Source organism: Gopherus evgoodei, chromosome 2 (assembly GCF_007399415.2).
Source record: "Gopherus evgoodei ecotype Sinaloan lineage chromosome 2, rGopEvg1_v1.p, whole genome shotgun sequence".
Classification (NCBI taxonomy): Eukaryota; Metazoa; Chordata; order Testudines; family Testudinidae; genus Gopherus; species Gopherus evgoodei.
The window spans coordinates 235,367,136-235,388,122 of record NC_044323.1 but is presented as its reverse complement, the minus strand read 5'-3'; the positions used below and the strand labels follow the sequence as shown (position 1 = coordinate 235,388,122).

General features: G+C 44.8%; 1 protein-coding gene across 2 annotated transcripts in view; it reads right to left on the bottom strand.

Annotated features, from left to right (window-relative positions):
• Positions 1-20,987, bottom strand: part of CSPP1 (centrosome and spindle pole associated protein 1) — a 174,015-nt gene that overhangs the window by 119,513 nt on the left and 33,515 nt on the right. For both annotated transcript variants that reach the window (XM_030553235.1, XM_030553236.1), the window contains exons 7-8: positions 16,696-16,797; positions 11,683-12,128 (exon numbers count right to left, since the gene is read on the bottom strand). In XM_030553235.1, the coding sequence (XP_030409095.1) occupies positions 11,683-12,128; positions 16,696-16,797 (548 nt within the window). The remainder of the gene's footprint in view (positions 1-11,682; positions 12,129-16,695; positions 16,798-20,987) is intronic.

Genomic DNA, 20,987 nt, shown 5'->3' with positions numbered 1-20,987 from the left:
ACATTGAGTGGATGTTTTCAGAGAACTATCCACAATGACTCCAAGATCTTTCTTCAGTGCTAACAGCAAATTTAGACCCCATCATTCTATATATATAATTGGGATTATGTTTTCCAATGTGCATTACTTTTCATTTATCAACACTGAATTTCATTTGCCATTTTGTTGCCCAGTCACCTAGTTTTGAGAGATTCTTTTCTAGCTCTTCGCAGTCTGCCTATCTTGAGTAGTTTTTTATCATCTGCAAATTTTGCCACCTCACTGTTTACCCCTTTTTCCAAATCATCTATGAATATGTTAAATAAGACTGTGCCTAGTACAGATCCCTGGGGGACATCACTATTTACCTCTCTCCATTCTGAAAACTGACAATTTATTCCTACCCTTTGTTTCCTATCTTATAACCAGTTACCAATCCATGAGAGAACCTTCCCTCTTATCCCAGAACTGCTTACTTTGCTTAATAGCCTTTGATGATGGACCTTGCCAAAGGCTTTCTGAAAATCTAAATACACTATATCCACTGGATTCCCCCTTGTCCACATGCTTGTTGATCCCATCAAAGAATTCCAGTAGATTGGTGAAGCATGATTTCCCTTTACAAAAAAACATGTTGACTATTCCCCGACAAATTATGTTCATCCATGTGTCTGACAATTTTGTTCTTTACGATAGTTTCAACCAATTTGCCAGGTACTGAAGTCAGGTTTACCGGCCTGTAATTGCTGGCGTCTCTGCTGGAGCCCTTTTTAAAAATTAGCATCACATTAGCTATCCTCCAGTCATTTGATACAGAAGCTGATTTGAATGATAGGTTACAGACAACAGCTGTCAGTCCTGCAATTTCATGTTTGAGTTCTTTCAGAACTCTTGGGTGAATACCATCTAGTCCCGGTGACTTATTACTGTTTAGCTAACAATTTGTTCCAAAACCTCCTCTAATGACACCTCAATCTGGGACAATTCTATGGATCTGTCACCTAAAAAGAATGGCTCAGGTTTAGGAGTCTCCCTCGCACCCTGAACAGTGAAGACCGATGCAAAGGATGTATTTAGTTTCTCTGCAATGGCCTTATTGTCCTTGAGTGCTCCTTTAGCATCTCGATTGTTCAGTGGCCCCACTGGTTGGTTAGCAGGCTTTCTGCTCCTGATGTATTTAAAAAAAAATTGCTATTACTTTTTGAGTCTTTGGCTAGCTGTTCTTCAAATTCATTTTTGGCCTTCCTAATTATATTTTTACACTTCCTTTGCCAGAGTTTATGCTCCTTTCTATTTTCCTCATTAGGATTTAACTTCCACTTTTTAAAGGATGCCTTTTTGCCTCTCACTGCTTCTTTTACTTTGTTGTTTAACCACGGTGGCACTTTTTAGGTTCTCTCACTATGTTTTTTAATTTGGGGTACACATTTAAGTTAAGCCTCTATTATGGTGTCTTTAAAAGGTTTCCAGGCAGCTTGCAGGGATTTTACTTTTGGTGCTGAAACTTTTAATTTGTTTCACTAACCTCCACATTTTTGTGCAGTTCCCCTTTCTGAAATTAAATGCTACAGTGTTGGGCTGCTGTGGTGTTTTCCCCGCCAGAGGGATGTTTAAATTTAATTATATTATGGTCACTATTACCAAGCAGTCCAGCTATATTCACCTCTTGGACCTGATCCTGTGCTCTACTTAGGACTAAATCAAGAATTGCCTCTCCTCTTGTGGGTTCCAAGAACAGCTGCTCCAAGCGGCAGTCATTTAAGGTGTCAAGAAACTTTATCCCTTCCTGAGGTGATATGCACTCAGTCCATATGGAGATAGTTGAAAACCCCCATTATTATTGAGTTTTTTTATTTTAAAACTTCTCTAATCTCCCTGAGCATTTCATAGTCACTATCACCATCATAGTCAGGGGGTCTGTAATATATCCCTACTGCTATATTCTTATTAGTCAAGCATGGAATTACTATCCATAGAGATTCTATGGTACTGTTTGGTTCTTTTAAAATTTTTACTTTATTTGATTCTATGCTTTCTTTCACATATAAAGCCACTCCCCCATCAGCACAACCTATTCTGTTCTTCCCATATATTTTGTACCCTGGTATTACTGTATCCCACTGATTATCCTCATTCCACCAAGTTTCTGTGATGCCTTTGATATCAATATCCTCATTTAATATGAGGCACTCTAGTTCACCCATCTTATTATTTAGACTTCTAGTACTGGTGTGTAAGCACTTTAAAAACGTGTCACTTTTTAGCTGCCTGCTATTACATGATGTAATTAAATGGGACTTTTTTATATTTGACTGTTTCTCATCAAATCCTACCTGTATTTTATCATCTTCCATCCTCTTCTCCTTATTAGGACATAGGGAATCTCCATTTATAGATCCACCCCAAAGGGATGTCTGAACCACATGCTCCTCCTCACCTGTCGGCTTTCCCTCAGCCCTTCGTTTAAAAATTGCTCAACAACCTTTCTAATTTTAAGCACCAGAAATTTGGTTCCATTTCGGTTTGGGTGGAGCCCATCCTTCCTGTATAGGTTTCCCCTTTCCCAAAAGTTTCCCCAGTTCCTAATAAATCGAAACCTTCCTCCCTACACCATCATCTCATCCACACATTGAGACCCTGCAGTTCTGCCTGTTTCACTGGCCCTGGAAGCATTTCAGAGAATGCTACCATGTCGGTCCTGGACGTCAATCTCTTACCTGGCAGCCTAAATTTGGCATCCAGGATCTCTCTCCTATCCTTCCCTATGTCGCTGGTACATACACGTACCACGACCACTGGCTCCTCCCCAGCACTACACATAAGCCTATTTAGATGTCTCAAGACATCGCCACCTTTGCACCAGGCAGGCAAGTCACCATGTTGTTCTCTCTGTCACCACAAACCCAGCTCTCTCTGTTTCTAGTAATCAAATCGCCCATTATTAATATCTGTCTCTTCCTAATAACTGGAGAGAAAGGTATCCTCAGTGCAAGAGGATACCACATCATCATCTGGAAGGAGGGTCCCAATTATGGGATCATTTCCCTCTGTTCCAGTTGGATGTCCTCCTTCCCTGAGACTTTTATCCTCCTGACAGAGGCTGTCAGTTCACGGGTGGGATCATTCTACTGTGTCCCTGAAAATCTCATCTATGTACCTCTCTGCCTCCCTGAGCTCCTCCAGCTCAGACACCCTGGCCTCCAAAGCCTGTACATGGTCTCTGAGGGCCAGGAGCTCCTTGCACTGAATGTACACATACGCCACCTGCCCACAGGGCAGGTAATCATACATGCTGCTTTGGGTGCAATAAACTGGGTAGCCTTCACTCTGTTGCTCGACTTCTGGCAGCATTCTCTTTTTACTTCTGCAGCTGGTTCCTTTGTTGTTGTTATGCTCATTAATGAGTAAAAATATCCCTGATTTTTCACAGAGTACATCAATGGAAATGGATTGTAACAGAAAACTACTTAAAGCAACCGAATGGATGCCTCAGAGAACAAAAAAACAAGGTATCCTTGAGAAGACTACCATCATTTTTAATAATACTTACAGAAATGTATATTATACATTTTTAGATACAAACCACAGGAAAAGGTATTTCCCACCTATCTTGAACCTATTCAGTCAAATTCTATAGTCATTACTCAAACTTCTACTGCATAAGAACTGCAAAATTTGGCACGTTATTTATACATTTTGAGACTTGGCCAATTAGCAAGGCCTATCACTAAAATAAGGATATTTTAGGTCTTTAATTTCCTCAAAAGTTCATAGCAAACAAATTCAGTTCAGAACAATAATATTATACATTCTTATTATATCATCTGAATTGGTAAAGGATTACAGCTTCACTAGATACAACTAGATACACAAGATGCACATGGTCTCTTACTAATACCGTTCCTTAGACACACTGGTACCTCAAAATAATAATATTCATATGAGCATATTATAATCTAAATTATAACAGTTGTGCATGCTTGTTTCCTGGGATAATTTCTGTTGTCTCTATTTTGGAACTGTATAAAACATTACCTATACCCAATATATATTATGTATTTTTTATATTTATGGTTCATTTTAAAATCAGTTTTCTAAAAATTAACTTAGTTTTTCTTTTATTTATAAAAAATGTATAGTTTCCATGCGTGGATCTTGTATAACATGCACATGCAAGCAAACCTTCAGAGGCAAGGGCGGCTCTAGGGATTTTGCAGCCCCAAGCACGGCAAGCAGGCTGCCTCCAGAGGTTTGCCTGCGGAGGGTCTGCTGGTCCCGCAGCTTCGGCGGTCCTCTCGCGGCGTTGGCAGAGCGCCCCCCGCGGCTTGCCACCCCAAGCACGTGCTTGGCGTGCTGGGGCCTGGAGCCACCCTTGTTCAGAGGTAACATAATGCTGAACTATTTTTTCAAGAGTATAATTATAAGAGAAAATTAATTTAGCCCACATAGCCAGTCAACACAACCTTCTAGTATCTTAATTCAAAGCATACTGAGCTAAATTCATCTGTGGTATAACTTCACTGGCAGCAAAAATGAACCTAGCCCATAGACTAGGCCTGTGAGCAGAACAGCCCCACACTATCCTGCCAGGTTACCAATTAAATTTGATCAAGAGAAAGGACAGTTACCTGTTCCGTAACTGGCATTCTTTGAGATGTGTTGCTCAGGTGTATTCCACAGTAGGTGTGCGTGCTCGCCACATGTACCGGTGCCAGAACTTTTTCCCTTAGCAGTACCCATAGAGGGGGAGCACCGCTGCAACCCCTGGAGTGGCGCCTCTATATCATGCTATAAGGGGAGCTGTGCACTGCCCCCACCCTCAGTTCCTTCTTGCCAGACAAATCCGACAGAGGGGAAGGAGGTGGGATGTGGAATATACTTGAGCAACACATCTTGAAGAACGCCAGTTACAGAACAGGTAACTGTCCTTTCTTCTTCGAGTGATTGCTCATGTGCATTTCACAGTAGGTGACTCCAAGCTATGTCTGATGGAGGTGAGTAGGAGTTTCCGGGTTTCCGGGACACAGTACCACCCTACCAAACCTGGCGTCATCCCATGCTTGGGAGACGAACACATAATGTGAAGAAAAAGTGTGGCAGAGGACCATGTGGCAGCTCTGCATATGTCCTGGATAGGGACATGAGCTACATAGGGGGCCAACGAGGCCTGAGTTCTGGTAGAATGAGCCTTAACGATAGGCGGCAGGGGAACCCCTGCCAGGTCATAACACGTGCGCATGCACAAGGTGATCGAGCGCAGAAGTCGCTGGGTAGAAATTGGCAGTTCACTCATCCGTTTGGCTGACACAATGAACAGCTGTGAGAATTTTCGGAATGGCCTGGTTCGGTCAGGTAAAAAGCCAACACTCTATGCTCATCTAGCATGTGTAGGTAATGCTCCTCGTTGGAGGAACGGGGCTTAGGACAGAGTACCGGTAGGAAAATGTCCTGATCCATATTGAAGGCAGAGACCACTTTCAGGAGAAAAGAGGGGTGTGGGCGAAGCTAGACCTTATCCTTGTGGAAGACTGTATACGGAGGTTCTGAGGTCAAGGCCCTAAGCTCCAAGACACATCAGGCTGACGTAATAGTCATAAAGAATGCTACCTTCCATGACAGGTAAGACCAGGAACACATGGCCAAGGGTTCAAAGGGAGGACCCGTGAGGCGGGATAACACTAGGTTTAGATCCCATTGCGGCACGGGGGGCCTAGCATACCAGAATGAATGATCCAGGCCTTTTAGAAAGCGGGAGGTCATACTGTGGGAAAAGACCAAGTTGCCCTGTAACAGTGGGTGAAAGGCCGATATGGCCACCAAATGCACCCTGACAGAGGTGGGAGCTAGCCCTTGGGTCCTAAGGGACAGGAGGTAATAGAAAATGAGTTGGAGTGACGCGGATGATGGGAACGTTCCCCGCTTCCCCACCCACCTAGAGAACCTGGACCATTTGGCCAGGTACGTCCGTCGTGTGGATGGCTTTCTGCTTTCCAACAGAACTCGTCTGATGTTCTCTGAACACCTCCCCTCCTCCTCATCTAACCATGGAGCAACCACGCTATCAGGTGAAGCGCGGCCAGGCTGGGGTGGAGAAGGCATCCCCCCTCCTGGGAGAGGAGATCCGGGCAAAGCAGCAGCCTCCGTGGAGGAGCCGCTAAGAGTTGCATGAGGGTCCCGTACCAGTATTGACAGGCCCAATCCGGGGCTATGAGGATGATACACTGCCTGCTTTTACTTTTTGCAGGACTTTGCCTATCAGGGGGAAAGGTGGGAAGACACAGAAAAGTTGGCTCAACCACTGAAGGAGGAAGGTGCCCAAGATCGCCCCACTTCCCATCTCTTCCCTGGAGCAGAACTGGGGGCAGCATCAGTTCTGGGCGGTTGCAAAGAGGTCAACCCGGTGAACTCCCCACTCTCGGAAGAGCTGTAGGGCGATCTCCCAGTGGAGTGACCACTCGTACTGGTGGGAAAACACCCTGCTGAGGTGATCAGCCCGCCGTGCCGGATAGGTGGAAGGCTCGCAGGGAGATATCGTGGGATATACAGAACTCCCATAGACTCAGGGATTCCAGGCATAGGTCCGAGGAACACCTTCTTCCCTGTCTGTTGATGTAATACATCGCAGCTGTACTATCCATGAGGACTCTGACCACCTTCCCATGAAGGTGCCCGCTGACGGCCACACACACCAGCCGTATTGCCCTGAGCTCCCTGGCATTTATGTGTGGGGACAATTCCGAGGCCGACCATCTCCCTTGGGTTTGAACGTTCCCTATGTGAGCTCCCCAGCCCACATCAGAGGCATTCAACACCAGGTCTAGCGAGGGGGAGACTTCTCAGAAGGGGACCCCTTGCAGCATGTTGTGCGGGAGGGATCACCACTGTAGGGCAGCAACTATCTGGACCGGTATCGTGACAACCTTGTCCACTGTGTTCCAAGCCTGGGAATACTGGGAGGCCAGCCAGAGCTGGAGAGGCCTCATTCTGAGCCTGGCATGGCAAACCATGGATGTGCATGCCACCATGTGACCAAGGATCTGAAGGCACACCCTTGCCGTTGTCACTGGGAAGGCCGTGACTGAGGCAATGAGACCTTTTAGGGTCTCAAATCTGTCCTGGGGAAGAGAGGCTGTGGCCGGTAATGAGTCCAGTAGAGCCCCTGTGAACTGTACATGTTGAACCGGGACTAACATAGGCTTGCCTCGTTTATCACGAGGCCAAGATCTGCGCACGTGGACTGAACAAGTCCGATCTGGGCCTGTACCTGGGACTGAGAATTGCTCTTGAGAAGCCAATCATCCAGGTAAGGGAAAATTTGTACCCCCTTCCTCCCGAGATATGCACGGTGGTGGTAGCAGCCTTTGGTGAAAACTCTGGGCGCTGTGGAAAGGCCAAATGAGAGGACCGTGAACTGGTAATGGTCCTCCCATACCAGAAATCGGAGGAAACGCCTGTGTCCCTAAAAAATATGGATATAGAAGTACATGTCCTGGAGATCCAGGGCCACGAACCAATCCCCCTGGTCCAGGGAGGGGATGATAGAAGCCAGGGATACCACACGGAACTTGTAGCAGACCATAAAACTGTTGAGATCCCAGAGGTCTATGACGGGCCTGAGTCCCCATTTTGCCTTCGGGATCAGGAGACACCGGGAATAGAAGCCCTTGTTCTGAAATTCTAGCAGTACCCTTTCCACCACCCCCAGGTGGAGGAGGCACGCCACCTCTTGCTCTAGGGGGCGGGCATGCTCTGGGTCCCCAAGGCTCGCCTAGCGTGGGGGGTGAAGTGAACTGCAACGTGCAGCCATTGGAAATAGTGTTGAGGACCCACTGGTCCGACTTTATCCGAGACCACTCCACTTGGAAGGCAAATAAACTGTTGCAGAACACAAACTTGATTAACCGGGGGGGTCACCCTGGCAACAAGCCCAGTGGCCCCCCGCAAAGAGTTAAAACTGCCCATTTCCCTGCCTTTTGCCCTTTGAAGGGCCAGGCCGTGGAGCCAAGTGGGACTGATGCTGGGACCTGAGTCTCTGTTCCCTCGGTCTCTTAGGTGAGGGCTCATATCTACCCCTAGCAAGAGGAGCCAAAGTTTGCAGCCTAGGTTTGTCCTTCGCCAGAGGGACATAAAGGCTCAAGGTTTGCAGGATTGTACAGAAGTCTTTCATCCCATGCAGGCAGATGTCAGTTTGGTCCGCAAACGCTTTCCCGTCGAAGGGAAGGTCTTGCATCAAGGACTGGGACTCTGCAGACAGTCCGGACAGGAGAAGCCATGACACCCTGCTCATGGATATGGCGGAGGTCATCGAACTGGATGCTGTGTCTGCCGCGTCTGATGCCGCCTGGAGGACTGCTTTTGCCTCTACAGTCCTTCCTCTACCAGAGCCCTGAACTCCTTTCTGTCCCACTCTGGGAGGAGAGGTTCAAACTTTGGTAGGGACCCCCACAGACTGAAGTCATATCGACACAGAAGGGCTTGGTGATTGGCCACCCTTTGCTGGAAACTCACCGAGGAATAAACTTTCCTGCCAAACGTGCCCGGTCTCCTGACATCTTTGTCCTTAAGGGTGGGTGCGGGCTAACCATGACATTCCTGGTAGTTAACTGACTCTACCACCAGGGAGTTAGGTGCCGGGTGGGAGTACAGGTATTCGTGGCCCTTGGCCGGCATGCAGTATTTCCTTTCCGCTTTCCTGGAGATGGGGGCCAAGGCAGCTGGGGTTTGTCACAGGGTAGTCGTGATATTGGCACCAGGCAGGGTGGCTCTCATCTCCACCAGGGGGTAGCTGAGGATGACAGTACATTAAAGAGAGAGTCAGACGACTCCTCCATCTCCTCAGTCTGGAGCTGGAGATTGGACGCCACCCGCTTGAAGAGCTCTTGGTGAGCCCTGAAGTCATCTTGGGGGACGGGCGGCAGTGCCGCTATGGCATCCTCCGGCACCGGCAAGGGGACCGTCACAGAGTCTAGGGTGTTGGACGGTACAGGTGGGTTGATCCCCAGGTCAGAGTCCAGGGGCAGTGCCACCAGGTTGGGACCTGTTAATTTCTCCCTCTGTCATGGAGGGGAGGCCAAAGGAGCCTGAGACGCCACTGAGTGGGGTCTCGCCTGGGCAGGAATCTGCGGCCATGGTGCCCTTGCCACGGTGTTCCGTGTCACTGACCGAATTGGGTGCCGGGCGGTGCAGTTTGCTCTTGCAGAGCCACACAATTTGGAGACGGGTGGCTGGGTGCCGATACGGAGGTTATCGACGACTGCACAGTACTGTAAGAGTGACGTGAGCAATGGTGCCCACGACAGTGCCATCCACATGACCGGGACCTCGAGGACGAAGATCGGTACCCATCTGAGGTGCTGCTCCTGTACTCGTCCAGGCGGCCGGAGATACGACGCTTTGGTGCCAGTGAATCGGGAGATGAGTCCCGTGCATGATGTCTGGTAAAGTGGGCACTCGAGTTGGAGCATCTATATTGGCAGCGACGGGATCGGCTTCGATAGATTTGACGCGAAGAGGAGTGTTGGTGCTGCTCATCTCAGCACCTGTGTCCCCAGTCACAGGGCATAAAGAAGCCCTGAGGCTCCCTCGCGGGCAGCAAGCCAATCAGCCTAAGCAGGGTAAAGGGACAGCACGAGCTGTGGGAAGACCGTGTCGAGCGAGGCGGCGAGCGGTCCTCAGAACAGGGACTGTGCCAAGCCAGGGAGAGTTGTTGTGCTCCCAGTGGCGGTTTCCCTCAAGACCAGGGGCCCGTCTCAGGCAGTGCCCCAGGTACCAGGAGGGTTAAAATGTCATGCGTGGCCTCTGGTGTCGACAGCATCCTCACCGCAGGGGAGGCACGCGCAGACAGAACCAGGCTGCTCCGCTCAACGCGAGTCAGAGGCTTGGGTCCTGAGGGGGATCGCGGGCTGCCCAACTCAGGTCCGGCCTCACCCTTATCCTTCTCTCAGTGCCGCTGAGTCTTCCCCTTGCTTCTTTGAAGGGGAGCGGTGCCGGCTAGTGGAGGGGACTTCGCTCCATACCGAAGACGCGGTGCCGGGTGCCGAATACGGGGTCAGCGCTGATTCCATTAGGAGAGCACAAAGTCTAATGTCCCTCTCCCTCTTAGTCCGCGGTTTGAAAGATCTACAGATCCTACAGCGCTCACTTACATGGGTCTCGCCCAAGCAGCAGAGACACTGCGTGTGCGGATCACTTCTTGGCACAGAACTGCGACAGGAGTAGCACGACTTGAAGCCTGGGGCATGCGGCATGCTCGGAGCACAGACGACTAACTGGAGAAACTATTTAACTATTGAAGAACTGTACTACTAAGGCTAACTAGAGAAGCTGCAGCAAGGCTGGAGCATGAAGTTCCGACTACCTTCACTGGCAGCAAGGAGGAACTGAGGGTGGGGGGAGTGCACAGCTCCCCTTATAGCACGATATAGAGGCGCCCCTCCAGGAGTCGCAGCAGTGCTCCCCCCCACAGGTACTGCTAAGAGAAAAACTTCCAGCACCAGTGCACATGGCAAGCATGGACACCTACTGTGGAATACACATGAGAAATCACTCGAAGAATCACAAATGCCAACCCAAATCAAACATCTGTACAGGAGACAGAGCTTTTTGGAGGGCTGGCCAAGACAATAAAACAAACTCCCACAGGAACTAAGGATGAAACCGTTCCACCTTACACTCCAAATGCAAAGTGTACGTCTTCAACCTTGCTTTTTTCTAACCCACACATAGCAATGTGTATATTTAAAAAAACAAAACCCTACAAAAACAGAACACTACACTGCACACAGAATTCCCCCAGAGGAGAGGATGAGAAAAAGAATGAATCATGTGCATATTAATGATGGTTGCAATTATTGCCTAAATTAGTTATATGACTAAAATATAAGATTTCATTTAAATGCCCTCTTTTTCATTGGAGTATTTCAGTTCCTCATTAATTCTGAGAGTTTAATCTGAAGAATTTTCATATCTATTTTTCACTAAACAGTACATAATCCTTTTAAATTATGCAAATTAACAAAAGTCTATAAAATATTACCGTTTGCCCCCAGAAATGACACCTGAATACAATTATCACCTCATTAGATGTTAAGGGCATGCATTCAGTGTACCAATTATTAATTGTGATATTTTATACTTGTAAAGCACTCTTTATGCTGAAAGATTTCAAAGCAATTTATAAACTACATACACACAACATGAGTGAAATGCTTACTCCTGAGTCAGATCCTCAGCTGATGTAAATTATCATCATACATTCTGGTCTATGACAATTTACACCGCCCCCTAGTGCAGAAGCAGCAATCAGGCAGACAGTCACTACAGAACACACAACACAAATAGCAGGGAAAAGGACATTTTTGGTCAAGTTTGCCTTAATCTTAGGAAAAAAGCCACAGGGGTCTAACATCCACCCAAAAAAAGTATGAGGGGGAGAACAACTCCGGTTCTCAGGTCTCATCTGAAAAATACAAACACAATACACTGCACAGAATTCAAAGCATCGGCCTCAGAAGAATCCACAACAGAATCAACCCTCCTACAGTTTGAATCTGTGATTCAAGGGAGTCTAAGTATTTCAAATCTAATGCTCAGTACCACTAAACGATAACCTCCTATGGCTTGAATAATTCATCGTTTTCAGTGCTACAATCCTATCACCAACAGCATTAAGGAAGAAAAGAAGTGGAAAATGGAGTTAAATACCTTTCAGCATGGAACACCCTCAAAGGTTTTTTGTCATAGTCACTTTCATATCTAAATCTAGGGTCCATTTCCTCATTTATTTCAGGATCATAGTCTAATTTGTAATGTCTTCTATCAAAATGACGATCCTCATCAAATCTGTGATGTCTTCTAGGAGAAATATCAGGTTTGCTATCAAACCTGTGATGCTTTCTATTGGAAATGTCCAGTTCTTCATCAAGCTTTTTGTGCAATATTCTATCTCTCAGTTCAGCCTCATCATCTAGTCTGCAATATCGATCCTCCTCCAGTCGCCTCCTATTCAGTAGCTCTTCATAAGCTTCCGTGGAAGTAAAAGCATCTTTCTTGGGAGGTTCTGAATCTGCACAAGAGGGCTGTACTTGTGAACGCAGTCCTGGTTGGACTCTACTAAAAGCAGTAGTTTTTTTACTTCTTTCTGTCTCATGCTGTTTAACAGAAAAAACAATATTAAAAGATACAACTACAAAGCTTCATTCATCATCTCACTATAATTCACATTTTCCATCAGTGCTTCAGCAATAGTTTGATTCTGTATTTATGATAATCTCTTAATTTTAAACTCTCCCCAAATGACGATTTTAAAAAAATCCTCTTAAATAGGGACTTCAATGCTGGGGAAATTTTTCCTGAAAAAACAATACTCTTTGGCTTACCTGATCACTTACTTTCACTGACAGTGGGATAGCCAGCAATCCTCAATAACAGCCTTCCCAAGAACTCAGTTTAGATAATGCAATTACCTTTAGATCTGAAGGCAGAGGGACTCCATAGTGCTTGTTAAGCCTTATATCTAGTCACATGCACAGATGTCCTGATTGCACTCAGTTTCAGGCAGTCTGTGATACTCCTTTGTCTGACCAGAACATGGTTTTGGGGTTCAAAAACCCTTTTTATTTTTTCCCTGCAAAAACTGTGACTAAGTGGAAGTATAGTAAAATGGTTAGAGAGCTAGCCTGTGACTCATTAGCTTAATTCCTTGCTCCACCGCTGACCCTGGGCAAGTCACTGAGGCTATCTTTAAACTACAAATTACTTCAGTATAACCTACATTGTTCACGGTTTGAGGGTTCAGCTATATTGTTGTAAACAATATAGTGTAGACATAGCCTTAGTTTCTCTGTACCTTAGTTCCTCATCCATGAAATGCAGATAATGGTATTTCTCTACCTCAGAGGAGCTGTTATGATAATAAACACATTGAAGATTGTGAGCCGCTAATGGAGTCCATATAAATACAACAGATAAATAAGAATAAATAAATCGCTCAAAGAGTTTCAGTCACTTTGAGAAAAAAGGGGCTAAGCTGAGCTCCAAGCTCTGCTGTGGTGCATGAGGCCTTTCCTTAGCAGCAGCAAACAAAATGGTGGACAAACTGCAGAAGTAAATATAAAAGACTGCCTGCGGCCGATCAAAGGTCCTAAGCTGCATGAGATGCTACTGAGGACAGAGCTGGCAAGGATTGCAGCAGCGACATTCAATTAGACCACATATCAGACAACTCAGTCCATGACCTCCCACAGCACAGTACAGTGGCCCATTCTACTGAAGCAGTACAAGATGCACTGTCAAAGCCTGTCCCCACCAGCAGAATCCAGAACTCCAGGAAGTGCCTGCCCACTGGGGCTGTCAAATCAGCGAAAATTTGCCTCTTCTCCAGTAGTGGGTTTGGAGGGATTATAGAGGGCTCCATCAGTTCTGAAGCAGATGCCCTTAGTTAGGGCAAAGAAGCAGCAATTTATCAAGAATTACTCTCAGCTTTCTCCCACCTCCTTTTAACCTCTGGGGTGCAAGATGCATCTTCACACTATTCCCCTGAAGCCTTTCTTCACGTCCTCATGTATGTGTTCACACTTCAGAGACCCAAGAAAATATACCTCCCAAAGCAAAAGGGGAAGGAGGACCTTAAAGAAGAATTTTCTCCCTACCCCAAAAGTTTTCTAGATCTTTCAAATCTTCAGAACAGGGTGGAATGTCTTTCCAGGATTTCTTTTCTTTCTCCCAGATAAATAAGAAGAGCTATAGAAATAGCAAATAAGAAAAAAACCTTAAAAGCAAATTAAAGAGGACCATATTCCTCTAATCCCTCTGGGTCAGACACGGAGGAATCAGACCTAGAAACCCTGTCTAGTTGTTTCTGCCTAATTCTTTGTGACAACTACAAGAAGATTATTTGTATTTCCAGTGTGGACACAAAGTGAGCAGAGTTCTCAAGATCCAAGAGAAAATTCACAAAAAAATCCTCAGATCCTCTGAATAGATTTGACTGAAATTATCAGCCTGGAAAGATGGGAACAACTGAATAGGAGACAACCCCTTAACAGACTGTACACAAGGTTCTACAGTAGCCTAAAAGACAAAATGCCTTATTTTTAGATACCCAAAGTATACAACAAAGCAGTGTCATCACTGGATGAGGGTGTTGTAAATTCTGTTGCAAGGTCTTTCAAAGATCCAGGAGACAGACAGCTAGAGAACCATGGGTTGGAATTCTGAAGCCTCAGCAGCACCAATGCAAGTTTCAGTTCTCTCCACTATCCTATATCATGTATAATGCTCAGAATCCAGCAAGGACTAGATAATGAATTCCAACATAAAAAAGATGTCTGGCTGCTGCTTTGTGGTCATCTCTCTTTAGATGAAGTACAATTGTCAACTAAACTCTCAGCCTAGAATCTCATCCAATATACTGGCAGATAAGTACTTATAAATATGGCCACGGTAAGAAGATACCCACATACAGACCCTCCAAAAAGCTCTCAGAAGGACACCTCTTTTGAAGAGAAAATCTTTCTTCCAGAATCCATATATACATGAGAACTTCAACACCAAATGAGTTCCTTTCAACTGTTCTGTAAAGACAGTTCACAAAAACACTACACTATAGCTATCATGGCACAGATCACAAAACTTAAGTTGCACAGGAAAGGACACATCTAGCCCCAGCAGCACTATCCAAACAAGAACTGTGGGTAACAGCCAACAACCAGTATTTCTCACATCAAACACAAGGTACAGGGGATAACCTGTCAATTTTTGCTTAATGGCAACAGACCAAGACTCTTTGATGGATACTGGAAATGGTCTCTCAGGGTTATCCACTAATATGACTCATGCTGACCTTTATCCAATTACTGAAGGAAGACATTGTAAGAAGAGACAATACAGCCAAGCTATTCAACACTTGATAGTTAAAGGTGCCATACTGCTCGTTTAAGATGATCAGCTTTTTTCCAATCCATTAGAAAATGATCTCACACATCACTAGTGCCTGGAGAACAAACTAGCCTTTTACTCTCAAACTAACTAAAACTATCAGAAAAAGACCCTGCACAGTTAGTGGAAGGGTGGGCAATATTTTTAATTTCTTGCAGAGAAAAAGGCTTAAAAGGCATTTAGGCTCAAAAAGGTGTTCCTGCTCAGCAAAGAAATCTTACAGACTTCCTGCACCTTGTCAGAGGAAGGACTTTTGTAGTGTAAGAATGGGCTGAATTCACCAGGCTTAAAAGCTTTTTTCCTTCATTTACCAAGCTCATGGAATCATTCTGTGTGTATATATCACTAGTTCACTTACACACACACACACACACACACACACACACACACCCCTTCTCTCTCTAATGCATGTAAAGTACCAAAGGGCCATTAAGTGATTCCAATGCAGGAGGCTCCTCTCCCTGGAGGGAAGTAATTCAAAACTTTACCCTTTGAAGACTTTTAAGCATCCTACAAAAACATAAAACTTGCTCTTGGAAATCTTATTTAGCCAAAACTCCCATCAACTTCAGTGAGAGTTTTAGATATGTGTACACTAGAGACCTTACAGCAGCACAACTGTACAGACGCAGCTGTGCCGCTGTAATATCTCCCGGGTAGCCACTCTATGCTGAGAGAGCTCTCCCATCAACATAATTAAACCACCCCAAACAAGTGACAGTAGCTATGTCGGCCAGAGAGCATCTCCCGCTGACACAGCGCTGTCCACACTAGAGAAACTCATATTGCTTGGGGGTGAGGGGGTTTACATCCCTGAGCAACATAAGTTATACCAACAAAAGTGCTAGTGTAAACATAGTCTTACTATCCTTACTCAGGTTATGTTTTAGAGCCAAACTTGTAGGCTGCTTCACAGGGCAACACACAGATTATCTATGACCACATACTTAGTTGGAAGGGATGGATAAGGGTGTGGGTATATCTTTTAAAAAACATATAGCTTTATATTTATTTTTGCATTCATTTAACTAGTTATATATTTAACTGTGTCCTTAACATTGGAAGCATGCTAGGTAAGAAGTCATACTTTATGCCACATTTCCATTTCCCCCACTAATAAGGCAAACCTGACAGAAATAAAAAATCAAAATTGGGGTCCATCTACCCAGTATGGCTATATTATGTCAAAAACATTAACATTGTTTACACTTGTTTAAAATATATTATTGTGCTGTGTTAGATATTGTAATTTTTTTTATATCTGTAGATATTGTAGACAGAAAGCCTCTATTACTGTTTTATAGTGACAGATCCTACACATACAACAACAAAAAAAAAACACCACTTGAAAGATAGATTCCTGAGATTACAGTCTAAACAAGGGATATCACATGCATCAAGAAGGGGAAAGATGAGTAAAGACTGTTAATATACACATACCTTGATGCAGTTTGCTTTAAAATAATTTCCCCTCTTCTCCCAATTAAAAAAAAAAAAGAAATAAACTAACAAGGGTACTAGGGGGACAGAGACTAATCAGAGAAGCAAAAATGGCCCCAGAACAGTGATAATTGCTAAAATTATCTTCAGTGGAAAAAAGGGGTGAGGAGGAATATTATCAGTAAACACATATTCTTTACTGCTCTTCTTCTGAAGAGACTTAGAATGTATCACACGTAAAACCTCCAGAACAATTAGACAACTGACATTGAGAAAAATTATTAACAACCTCATTTAAGTTCTCCTAGAGTGAATTGACTTCAGCAAAATCTGTATTACCTCTGTGTTTTTCTTTCCTATTTTCCTCAACCTTTCATTCCACTCTTCCTTGTCCCTGAGATACTGATTGTATTCCCTGTTTCTTTCAAGCCGTAGTTTCTCCTGAAACAGACATTGGAAAGTGCTTCATAACTTTGTGCTTTAGGGAGAGGGCTTTTAACCTTGCAGGAGATATTAAAATAATAAATTTATTTCTTTTTTACTTCTTTTGGATGTACAAATAGGGCCTGAAGGTAGTTTTTATTGGTTTGTCATTGGGTCAGGATTGTACCTCTTTAACTAGGCCACTAAAGTTAAAGAGGTACAATATTTGTATGTAGACAGGACTTCAGTCAGTTACAGCCTAGACTATAACTCAACAAGCTAAATTTGAATTAAACATGTTAAAATGGATCTACATTAGAATCAGGTGGAGATTTCAATTGAGTTAACCCAGCTCAATTTAGCAAACTTGATTTAAAAACGCTTCAGTAGTCACATGGCTATTGAAACTATCCTGGTAATAATACCACATGCACCTAGCTGTAAATTCCCTGAACAAACATCAAATTACAGGGAGAACAATGTCATACATCATATAAATAGTTTGCTAAAAACTTGTGAATCGTAAAAAAATTCAATGTTGTGTGTTCCCTTGGGTTAAAGCCGTTTATTTACTCTTTAAAGGATACTAGAAATTTAAAAATAAAGCAATAATAAATAAGTAAAATATTGAAGGTTATCTGCAAAGAAAAAAAATGGACTTGAACCTAGACCCTTCTTTGTGATGTATATAGGAGGCCTGGAAAGGTGGTCTTTTCCCACTCAAAGAAAAGGGGAGTTTATTTTGTTTTTTACTTTGAAATTTAGATTTTGTCTAACTTGAAAGACTCTGGTGACTAAAGAACATTGCAAGAGTCGAGAGACTGAAAGCTGAGCAACTGAGAAAGATTTTTAGTTAGACTACCTAAAACCATTCATCTTAACACATATTAAATGCCAATATCTAGTAAACATTTTGGAGAAAAAATGCCTTATGCGTTAAAAGGTGTGAAAGTTCATTACTGCGCATGTTCTGAGAAAACACGAGATATTCCAGCAAACCAGGGAAGAGTACAACTGGCATTCCTGATATTTTAAAAGCAAAAAAGACAGAGAAAAGAAACTGTTCATAAAAATATTCCAGGCCTTCTTTGTACACAATAAAGAAGAACAAAAGAGCACAAACCAATATTGTGTATAATCCTTTACAGGTCATTTATAAGGTCTGCTGGTGACCCCAAGATTAGTTGAGTGTTAATGGACAGCTAATCATGAGCTCCATTGGTGGATAAAGATCATCTGGTGCATGTGCCCAGGGCCCCAGAGTATTACTTTCGGTATATCAGTACTCAATTCCTACAGGCATGCATTTCGTAATTGTTTAAGGAATACATTTTATATATTACACACAAACTACATTGAAAGATTATTAAGGTTGCAAAGTCATGCATTCAAAAGCTAGGAAATGCCAGAAATTAAGGTTGTCTCTGCACAGAACAATAACTTATCCTACAATAACTGTGGTTCTTTGCAATGTGTGGCCTGGAAACCGATTTTAGCAGCGTTAAACCGATTTAACGCTGTGCCTGTCCACACTACGATATAAAGGCCTCTTTAAATTGGTTTCTGTACTCCTCCCCAACGAGAGGAGTAGCGCTAAAATTGGTATTACCATATCAGATTAGGGTTAGTGTGGCCGCAAATTGACGGTATTGGCCTCTGGGCGGTATCCCACAGTGCACCACTGTGACCGCTCTGGACAGCAATCTGAACTCGGATGCACTGGCCAGGTAAACAGGAAAAGCCCCGCGAACTTCTGAACTTCTTTTCCTGTTTGCCCAGTGTGGAGCTCTGATCAGCACGGGTGGCTATGCAGTCCCAAATCCAAAAAGAGCTCCAGCATGGACCGTACGGGAAATACTGGATCTGATCGCTGTATGGGGAGACAAATCTGTTCTATCAGAGGTCCGTTACAGAAGACAAAATGCCAAAGTGCTGCGTGACAAGCGTAACAGAAAGCCAAAGAATCAAATGGACGCTCATGGAGGAAGGGAGGGAGGGGGGACTGAGGACTCCAGCTATCCCCCAGTCCACAGCAGTCTCCGAAAAATATTTACATTCTTGGCTAAGCTCCCAATGCCTGTAGGTTCAAACACATTGTCCGGCATGGTTCAGGGTATAGCTCGACAATTTACTCCCTCCGCCCCCACGTGAAAGAAAAGGGAAAGAAATCGTTCCTTGACTTCTTTGAATGTCACCCTATGTCTACTGAATGCTGCTGGTAGACGCGATGCTGCGGCAGTGAAGAGCAGTATCCGCTCCCCTCCCCTCCCCGGTGGGAGATGGTGCAGTAGGACTGCTAGCCGTCCTTGTCATGAGCCCGTGAGTGCTCCTGGCTGGCCTCAGGTGAGGTCGGCCGAGGGCACCTGGTAAAAATAGGAATGATTCCTGGTCATTCCCAGTAGATGGGACAGAACAGCTGGCAACCGTCCTCATCATAGCAACTGGGGGCTGAGCTCCATCAGCCCCCTCCCTTTCCTGTGTAAAGAAAAGATTCTGTACTGCCTGGACTATCATAGCAGCAGGATACTGGGCTCCTCTCCTCTGCACCTGGACTGTCATAGCACCGGGAGGCTGCCTCCCCCTCATTTTATCTCACTAACAAGTCACTGTTTCTTATTCCTGCATTCTTTATAACTTCATCACACAAATGGGGGGGACACTGCCATGGTAGCCCAGGAAGGTTGGGGGAGGAGGGAAGCAACGGGTGGGGTTGTTGCCGGGGCACCCCCTAGAATGGCATGTAGCTCATCATTTCTGCGGGATCTGACACAAAGCAGCTGTGCTCTCTGATACACTGGTTCTCTAATACACTTGCCCCATATTCTAGGCAGGACTGACTATTTTTAGAAACCATAAAGGAGGGATTGACTTGGGGAGTCATTCCTAGTTTTGCCTTTGCACCCCCGGCCGACCTCAGCCAGGGGCACCCATGATAGCAGCAGATAGTATAGAATGACAGATAACCGCCATTTTACTGCCAATTTACAATGGCAGCAGACGGTACAGAATGACTGATAACCGTCTCTGCTATCATGCAAAAGCAAATGAATGATGCTGTGTAGCGCTGCAGTAACACTCTGTCAGCAGCATCCAGTACACATACGGCGACAGTAAAAAAAAACGCTGAACGGGCTCTATGGTTGCCGTGCTATGGCATCTGCCAGGGCAATCCAGGGAAAAAGGGCATGAAATGATTGTCTGCCGTTGTTATCCCGGAGGAAGGAATGAGTGACGACATTTACCCAGAACCACCCGCGACAATTATTTTTGCCCCATCTGGCACTGGGATCTCAACCCAGAATTCTAAGGGGCAGTGGAGACTGCAGGAACTATGGGATACCTACAGAATAGCTACCCACACTGCAACGCTCCAGAAATCGACGCTAGCCTCGGACCATGGACGCACACCGCTGAATTAATGTGCTTAGTGTGGCCACGTGCACTCGATTTTATACAATCTGTTTTACAAAACCGGTTTATGTAAAATCGGAATAATCCCGTAGTGTAGACGTACCCTGTCTTCCATACTGATCCCACTCTTTGTACACATGCACCTCCTTCATACATGAGATCAGATTTTTTAAGGCTAGCAGTGTCCACTCGGGCCACATTTACACCAATGTGCTCGTGTCACCCCACCATGCAAAGATATAAAAGCGCAGAGTGTGTACAACTGCTCCTCATTTCTTTTTCTAATATAGAACACCACATAAGTAGTTGCAGGGAAATAGGGTGGATCATGGAATCTGCTTGGACAACATCTGTCAAAGAACCACAGCTACTGTAGACTAAATAACCCTATGATAACCTTATCCTAGAAGTCTGAAACACAGCCTCACTGGTGTTCTTGAGTGGGGTTGCGGTTGATTAATGAGGTTTGTTACCGTTTAAAATCTCTCCTGTGGAAGGTAAGTCTATGCTGATCTAGAGTAACACTGCTCCTATAAACTCTGTGCTCTGAGTCAGAGTGAGCATGGATTTCTCTTTATTGCCTTTGAAACTTGGAGGGGCAGAGAACTTCAGGATTGCTTGAAAGGAGCTAATCACCAGTTACGATTAGCCAGTTGGTTAGGTAAGAATACTCCTGGCTTCCTTGTCGTCTTAGGTGAGCTGCAACTACCATCAGACATTTGGTGACAACACCTGAGTATGGAAGAGACGCTGGTGGCCAGGACTCTGCATTGGTAGTGAGATGTTCCTAATAGGAA